The following is an 8,777-nucleotide window of genomic DNA, read 5'->3' as shown; positions in this document are numbered from 1 at the left end:
CTGCTTTGTCTAGCATCAAATGCAGCAACTCACCTACAATATTAAATAGGAGCGGAGAGAGACTACAACCTTGTCTTAGTCTTTTAGCCATAGTAAACTCTTCCGAAGGGGAACCGTTCACCAGAACCGAAACCGAAGCAGAAGAGATACACTGTGAGATCCACGAACACCATCTTATACCAAAGCCCATCTCCTTCATTGCTCTGTTCAAAATCGGCCATTCAACAGAATCATATGCTCTGCGAAAGTCAACTTTGAAAACAACCCCTTGTAGACCTTGTTTTCTCCAATAATCGATCCCTTCATTTGCAACAAATGCACAATCCAACAATTGTCTCCCTGGTATAAACGCAAACTGGAAAGGGCTAATAATGTCACCAACACAGCTGCTAAGCCTCTTGGATAGAACTTTTGATAGGATCTTATACAAACTTCTTACAAGGCTAATTGGTCGATAGTCTTCAACACTTTCCGGATTTAAAATTTTCGGAATTAGGGTAATAAAGGCGTGATTTACTCCATGCTCCCACATCCTTCCGAAATAAAAATCGTTAAAAAATTCCAGTACTTGCTCCTTTAAATCTGGCCCGCATTTCTTGAAGAAACCCATTGTAAAGCCATCCAGACCAGGAGATTTAGAACTGTCCGAGGATGCTATAGCTTGCCAAACTTCCTGTTCTGAAAACTTCTCCTCTATTTTTGTAGATTGTTCCCTTGACAGTTTAGAAAAATCCAGAAATAAGTTCTCCACTTCCATTGTAGAAATGGAATTAAAAGCTGTCTTAAAAAAATCAGAAATGTGGGTCTTGATCAGAGACGGGTCTGAAACTACAGTCCCATTAATCTTCAGACTAGTAATTGCATTTCTCCTGTTTCTGTTTAGTGCACACAAGTGGAAAAATCTAGTATTTCTGTCCCCTCCTTTGATCCATCTCGTTCTTGCTCTTTGAAACCAAACGCTTTCTTCAATCCTGTACAACCTCCAGAGATTCGATCTAGACTGCTTCACCTGTTCCCACTCTTGCGGAGAAAGTTTACTACCTTGTGCCTTCAATTCTAACTCATTAATTCGCCCTTCTAAAGTTTCGATAGAGTCTGAAATCCCATTAAATTTCCTGCTTGACCAGTTTCTGATTGACTTTTTAGTTCCCTGTAAAATACTGAGGATACCCCTTCTATTATTCCTTTCTATCAAGTCAACCATTGAAGATTTAACCAAATCCTCGAAGCATTCTTCCTCTAGTAAATAATTGTAAAATCTGAATGGTTTAGGACCCCAGTCTACATACGAATCCTCCAATGACACCGGATTATGATCTGATATGGACCTAGGCAGTAGCCTTTGAACTACGTTCGGACAGCAGGTCAAAAAATTACCAGAAATTAAGAACCTGTCAAGCCTAACCCAGGTTGATTCTTCCCTGTTGTTACACCAAGTAAAAGTTCCTCCCACCAACGGAAGATCAATTAGATTGGTTTGCTGCAGAAAATTCCTAAATATATCAACAGAATGCCAGTTTTGAGACCTTCCCATCTTCTCAGTCGGATCAAGATACGTATTAAAGTCCCCCCCAATACAAAGTAGATTCGATTGGGCTGAAACAAACTCCAGTAATTCCCTGTAAAATTCATCCTTTTCAGATTCAGTGGAGGGACCATAAATATTCATAATCACACACTCCTCAACAACATTCTTAAACTTCCCAAATATTGCAATGATCCTGCTACTTAAGTAACTACTGGACACTTTAAATTCATTATCATTCCACATTACCAGCAAACCCCCTGCAGACCCAACAGCTGGTGAAAAGATACATCCCTCGAGAAGACAACCCCCTACCCTTCTCCTTAGTGCCATAGAACAATTTTCTAGCTTTGTTTCTTGAATAAGTAGAATGCTCGGCTTATTCTTCCTGACTAATTTAGCTACAGCTCTTGTTTTTTCCTTCTTCCCCAACCCCCTTATGTTCCACGAAATAATATTAATGTTACTCATAAATATAACAAATATCCCAAGAAATTCAACTCAAAAAAGCACAATAGCACACCCCCTTATTTCAACAATTCCTACTAACCCCCAATCCTTCCTCAAGATCAATAATTTTATCTAAAAACACCTTCTTGCCTTCTTTAAATGAGATCCCCAACAACTTACTAACCTCCCACGTAGCCACTGCTTCTTCCAAAAACATCGAAAAGGAGGGAGAAGAAACTGTGTGTAAACTAGCCACCTCCAAAGCTTCCCTAGTCAAAATCCTTCTCTGTCGCCTACTCTCTTTCCTTATAACTGCTCGAGACTGACAATCTGATCGAGGCACTACCCTGCTCCCTGAATGCTGGTCCAAGTCTCCTACTACACTTTTAAAAGGACCTCCTTCCTCATCGTCGCTAATTATTCCATCTTCCTCTAAAGTTGGGAGCGGTTGGGTGGTCAATAAAGAATTGGAAGCTTTTCTATTATGGTGCAGTACCTCAGCTGGTCGCAACAGCTCTTCTTCTATCTTTGGATCATACCAGAATTTTCTATCTTTTGATCTTCTATACTCTATTACAAGTTCCTCTATTCCCTCTTCCCACCGGAACACTCGTCAAAGCCAAACTTCTGGACAAATAAACCAACGGACTCCAGCTCCTCTGACCATTAGGAAACGTCCCCTTTCGTACTTCCATTGGTTGAGTTCCAACAGTTTTGATTGAAACATCATCCTTTTCCTCCTCCACTCCTTTTGCGTTCGTAACCTCATTGTCCAAGGCCACTACGTCCTTTATCGATTCTTCATTGGACTTGATCCATTCCATGTTTAATTGGGGAATAAATCTGCCTTTGGACCCTTCGGCAATCCATTTCAGATTATACGCAGGCCCTGGAGGACACATAATCTTCATGCTTGATTCAGAAATCAAACTGTTACAATCTTGGGCTTGAGAGTCTAGGCCCAATTCTTCCCTTAGACCAAGTCCAGCATGCTCCCCAGCAGGATATTTTCCTTTTTCCTGCAAATCTGACAACCCAACGTCTAAAATATTCATATTTGACTTTTTTGGTAAAAGCTGCTCCCCATCCCCCTTTTGCAACCTACTCCTCTGCTCCTGATCATGCCAATTGTCTTTCTTCAGCATAGAGTCTTCAGAAGACTTAAAATTTTCAACTTGTTCCAAAGTCAGACGGCGGCCGCACTCTTCCTCGGGAAAATGATTTTCACTGTACCCGTAATTTGAATTTTCACCATCAATCCCCCCGGAAAACTCCTCCGGTTTTAAAAATACCGATCCCAGTATGGCTTTAACCTTGAAAGATCTGCCGTAAGACCCTATTGTGACCATTTCAGGGACATCAAACGGACTGGCGACCCTGATCAAAACTCTTGCTGACGATAAATCTGACCTATTCTTTGAAGAATCCAAGATGCCAATGAACTTTCCCCATTTCTGAACAAGTTTCTCCAAGAACTCTACATTCCAGCATAATAACGGTAATCCCATCAATTCCACGAGACAGAACGCCAATGGAACTCCCTCCTCGTTTAGCAATGGCTCCAGCCAATCAAACCAAAAACAGATCTCCTCCTGTTTTCTTGCCCATGTGTCAGAGTAGTCTTCAATCGATTTAAAGGTTACAACACAAGCATTCCATGCGTAGCCCCATCTCGCTATTTTTACCTGAATTCCTTCACTTGCCAAAGCTTTTTGAACAAATTCTTGCTCAAAGGAATGCTTGATTACCCCTGTTAAAGACCTTTTCACCCAAGTCGAATCCTCCGAGGAGATATGCATCTCCCAGACATTCCTTATCCCATTAGCAGCCTTCCTTAACCTTTGACCATCCTCTTTATTGACATTTCCGCAATCCTCTCTATTGGTCGTTTCCACCACCTCTTTGTATGATCTACTGTCCCTCAGATTTCTCAAAGATCCAGCTTGCTTCTCACCATTTGTTTTCTCCACCCTTATTGGGATTGGCCCATCCCTCGTAGACATGCCTTCAGTAACTTCTCTATTCCTGTTGTTCTGATATTTTTCTAACCCGACTGAAACTTTTTTCCCATCGATCCAAGTTCCGTTAACACCCTGAATAGCCCTCCTCCTCCCTTCCTCACTTGCAAACTGGACAAACGCGAAAGTGTAATTCTTGTATTTCGGTTTCTGAGTAAAATTTGGAATGAAAATCCTCACAACTTGATCGTAATGCTGAAATATTTCCCTTAATTCACCTCTTGTAACCCTCTTGCTAAGATTATCAACGAAAATCGTCCATTTCTCCCCCACAACAAACTGACCATTCGCTCCTTCTCTCTCTAAATTTTTGACTCTCTCACTCATATCTTTTTTGTATCAATGATAAATTTCTAATTAATGTTTAATTTATGGTTACTGAGAATGCCCTAAATATCTTGTTAACTTGATGAGTTTATCAAGTTGTGGGAAGTTTGAACTCCCTTTCTATATGTTTGTGATGTTACAAAAGGTGATTAATAAAATCAAAATTTGTTGTCTTTATCTTGATTCTAGACCTTAATTAACCCGTGGAAACTTACCGAGTCTTAAGTTCCTTTAGATGAAAAGTTGCAGGTTTTCACCATAGTTTGACATATGGAGCAGCTAAGGGAAAACTATATTTTTCTTTTTCTAAATAAACAGCATAGTGAAGATGTAACATTACAGCCACTATCTAAAAACTATAGTAACTATAAGTGATACCAAAATGACAAAAGAAAACAGTATTTCTGACAAATTTTCCTATCAGACTTCAATAGTTATTTTTTCCCCAATAAAAACTCACCTCCCGTGCTGCCTCCATGCTTAATCTGCGAAGGTCAGCATCTGTACCAGTCACACTAGAACCTCCACGAGCAGCTGCAGTTTTTTTCTTCATCACAGCATTTGACACAGGAGCCTTTGGAGCAGTACGGACATAGCTAAATCCTAAACCTCGACCAGAAGGATCACCAACACCAGTTATTTCCAGTCTCTCAATATTATCTCTGTCCTGGAAAAAGGGAAGAGGTAAAAGGTAAATGATAAAATTAAATAGCAAATTGCTACTTAACAAGCCATTTTCCTAATCAAAACACTTTAAAGAATATGATTGGAAAGGTCAACTTCATAATATGTGATTTTGTTGCTTTATAGCCTGTTTGAAAAGCAAAAACTCGAGTGCTTCTTATTAGCATAAGAAATAATATTTTACCTGGCTTGTACATGCAACAAAATTGCAACTCAGATTCCATGGAGTTATCTGCAGCTCCCGTTCAATGTGTGACGCAGCAGCCAGAGCTATAGCTTCATCAGGGAGTTGACTCATTGCAGATGAAACACTGGTAAGAGTAGTTAGTCGTGTGATTCCTAAATGTTTAAGCCGGTACAGACCAGCTTGCATGCTTTCATATGCACAAACCTGTACAAGATTGAGAAAAGAAACAATCAAGATAGATGAATTACATGGAAGCACATGCATTTCAAACCTCAGAGCCTTTCTATGTTTTCTATACATAATACATGTTTCAAAGATCATGATACAACAATGGTCAATAACAAAGCATCTAGTTTGTCATTTTGTTTTATTCTCCAATAGATGGAAAATAAAGCAAGTTGATTCACATATGGAGAATAAATAAATAAAAGGTTAGTGACAAAGATCCTTGCAGTGAAAAAATAATAATTTATTTTTCCATTATCTTCCAGAATATTCAAGTCAACTTCTTTTGTTATTAGGATAGGTGAATTTTTTAGATCCTTTCCCTGAAGGAACCAGACATGATAAGTTTTCATCATCCAGCTCAAGCAAAAGTCAATCAAATCAAAATGGATACCCATAAAATAAATCCATATGCTATCCCTATGTAAAAAAAAATTTACCCGACTCCATTTTCAAGAAGTTGAAGTTGTACATCCCAAGGAATTCCATTTTTACAGGCAAATGCTTTTTAAGAACCAAGGAAACACCAAAGAGAAGGTATAAAGGTTGTTGGTTCATATGGAACAAATAAGGAAACTACCAAAGTAAATGTAAAATCAACAACAAAGCAAATACCATCGAAAAGACATGTTATTTGAAGTTACCCACCAACCACATACACTAATACTTCACCATATCCAACAGAAGAAATATATATTATATACTATTGAGCAAGGACCTAATGCACTAACTATTGAGACAAATGTTCAGGTAATTTCCAAAATTGTTAAATTTACAATGGCTATGATATTATGCAACACCATGAATATACCTTCAAATACCTTTTCTTTATTGTAAACGCACTGGGCCTACATCTTCATTCATCTTCAGACTTTTGATATAAGACTCAATTATATAAGGTAAAGAAAAAGAAACAATATAGATAGTGAAACTCACGTGCTCTGGAGACACCAACTTTCTCAGAACACCTTCAGGTGGAATGTGGAAATCACGCTTCATGGACCAAATTTGTCGTCCACTTTTATCTCTCTAGGATGCAAGGAAGGCAAGTGTAGCAAATAAGTTAATAGAAGATAATAGAAGAATAAATCAGAAAAGCAATAATCTTGAAAATTTGAGGATCACTGACATCAATAGGAACATCAGGCAGGTATCAAGCAACTTTTTAATTAACAATCAACCGAAATTCAAAATAATAAAACACAAAAATTACCCGCAAATAAGCACATTCCTTCAGCTTTTTACGGACAATTGCATCTGAAAGGTTAGGAAAATGAGTAAACAACTCATCTGTACCAATACATGGAATCAAACCACGTTTGGCAGCCGCAAAGAACTCCCGATATACATAAACCAGCATTCTGTTCATGAGATATGTCTGAATATTCTTTGATCCAGGAGCAAATACCTCCATGAGAGGCTCCTGCATAAGGAAAATTGGATAAATCAGAAAGGGAAAGACCATAGTATGAGTTATGCCGATTCTTTAAAGAATTCACAAAGAACAACACATACACTCAAATGCATCAATGTCCACATACCATCTTACACTACATGGATTTATCTTGAAAATTCCAGGAGCAGGAGAACAAATAAAGTTACAAACAAGCAACCTATCACTATGACCTTGCTAAGCATCCAACCGAAAACCAATTAGAAATAGGCAAAGAAACCAGAACCTGAATATGGAGATGCAATAAACACCAAAACTGCATTTAAGATGTACCATTTCCATTGGATCAGACCTGATAGTTCTCAGGCTGGAACTACTTAGCATGCTAACATCCCAAAGTTTAACAAATATGATGCCAAAGTTATATTGACAATTTGTTAGCATCAGAAACCTAAGTTCATAAACATACATTGTACTCTATGCATAAACACAATGAGCTTATAATTCACACACAACTACCACAACCCAAACCACATATAGAACCCTCACTCTAGTCTCTATGTCCTTTTCCACTCTCAACATACATATAATAGCTTTTTCTTGCAATTATTCACCAAAAACACAGCAGATTAATGTTAAATATTCATCCATGGAATTAATTAACACAGTTTAACTTGGAAAAGAAACTGTGCAAAATCTAAATCTTGACAATACAAAAGTGATCAGAGGGCATTTGTCTGTTTTGGAAAAACTCACCCCTAAAACCACATATATGATTTATAGATTTAACTCTCTTTCTAGCAAGGAAGTCAATGTCAGCTGTCAGACCATGGATATTAACAAGGTTATTTCTCAAAATGACTCTTGGATGTGGAGGGGAATTGTTAATAACTTCATGAAGGATGATACCATCGGAGGTTGTCTTAGATCTCATGCAAAGATACAAATTGGGAATGGGAAATCTATATCCTTTTGGTGTGATACATGGCTTGGGGAGTTTCCTTTGAAATTTCTTTTTCCAAGAATTTTTGCCCTTTCTACTAATAAAACGGGTAATGTTGCAGACTTTGGGAGTTTTGATTCAACCGGATGGGAATGGTGTGTGAAGACTAGGAGGAATCTATGTGATTGGGAGGTGGAGCAGCTGGTAGAGCTGTTGGATAGGCTGAAAAATGTTAAACTTATTGAGTCATTGGATGATGGGTTGTTGTGGAATGGGTTGAATGTCGGGCTGTTTTCTGTTAAAGCTTGCAGGAAAGCTCTTTACAATTTTAATGATGAATCTTTATTTTGGAGTAACTGTGTATGGTCGGGCTTAGTTCCTCCTAGAGTAGAATCCTTCATTTGGCAATTGTCCCATCAAAAAGTTGCTGTTAGAGTTGAATTGTTGAGAAGAGGGGTTCCTTTAGGGGAGAACATTCTTTGTCCACTTTGTAACCTGCAGGATGAATCAATCCAGCATCTTTTCATTTCATGTCGAGTTTCGTGGGAACTTTGGTATAAGATTATAGGGTACTGGGGTTTTCGGTTAGTTTTACCGCCAGACCCTCCTTCGTTGCTTAGTTCTTGGGCTGATATGAATCCTAAATCTGCTATGTGGAAGTTTATTTCGGGGGCAGTCTTGTGGTCAATATGGAAGATTAGAAATGAGATCATTTTTGAGGAAAAGAAGTTGGATAGATTATCATTGTTTTTTCACTGTGCGGTTAAGGTTAGCCAAATGGTATTTGGCAAAATATCCACTTATCCCTATTCAGGTGGATTCTTTAATTGCTGACCTTTCTTTGGCTGATAATCTAACAGAGTTCATAGGCATGAATAGGAAGGCGATTTGTTGGAGTCCTCCTCCAGTGGATTTTTTTAAGTTGAATGTGGATGGGGCTGTTAGTACGGTTGGTATGTATGCTGGAATAGGGGGTATTCTCAGAGATTGGAATCGGGATAGTCTTTTTTCGTTTTCAGAAAGTG

At 38.4% G+C, this 8,777-nt stretch overlaps 1 protein-coding gene across 1 annotated transcript in view; it reads right to left on the bottom strand.

The window, feature by feature from the left end:
- LOC120137888 (transcription initiation factor TFIID subunit 1) overlaps positions 1 to 8,777 on the bottom strand; it is a 29,541-nt gene that overhangs the window by 7,732 nt on the left and 13,032 nt on the right. The window contains exons 12-15 of the mRNA XM_039153525.1: positions 6,630 to 6,839; positions 6,353 to 6,445; positions 5,189 to 5,395; positions 4,781 to 4,987 (exon numbers count right to left, since the gene is read on the bottom strand). Of these exons, the coding sequence (XP_039009456.1) occupies positions 4,781 to 4,987; positions 5,189 to 5,395; positions 6,353 to 6,445; positions 6,630 to 6,839 (717 nt within the window). The remainder of the gene's footprint in view (positions 1 to 4,780; positions 4,988 to 5,188; positions 5,396 to 6,352; positions 6,446 to 6,629; positions 6,840 to 8,777) is intronic.

Source organism: Hibiscus syriacus, unplaced genomic scaffold, assembly GCF_006381635.1.
Source record: "Hibiscus syriacus cultivar Baekdansim isolate YM2019G1 unplaced genomic scaffold, ASM638163v2 tig00110676_pilon, whole genome shotgun sequence".
In the NCBI taxonomy this organism is placed as follows: Eukaryota; Viridiplantae; Streptophyta; class Magnoliopsida; order Malvales; family Malvaceae; genus Hibiscus; species Hibiscus syriacus.
The sequence above is the reverse complement of the archived record's forward strand: the minus strand, read 5'-3'. Positions and strand labels throughout refer to the sequence as shown.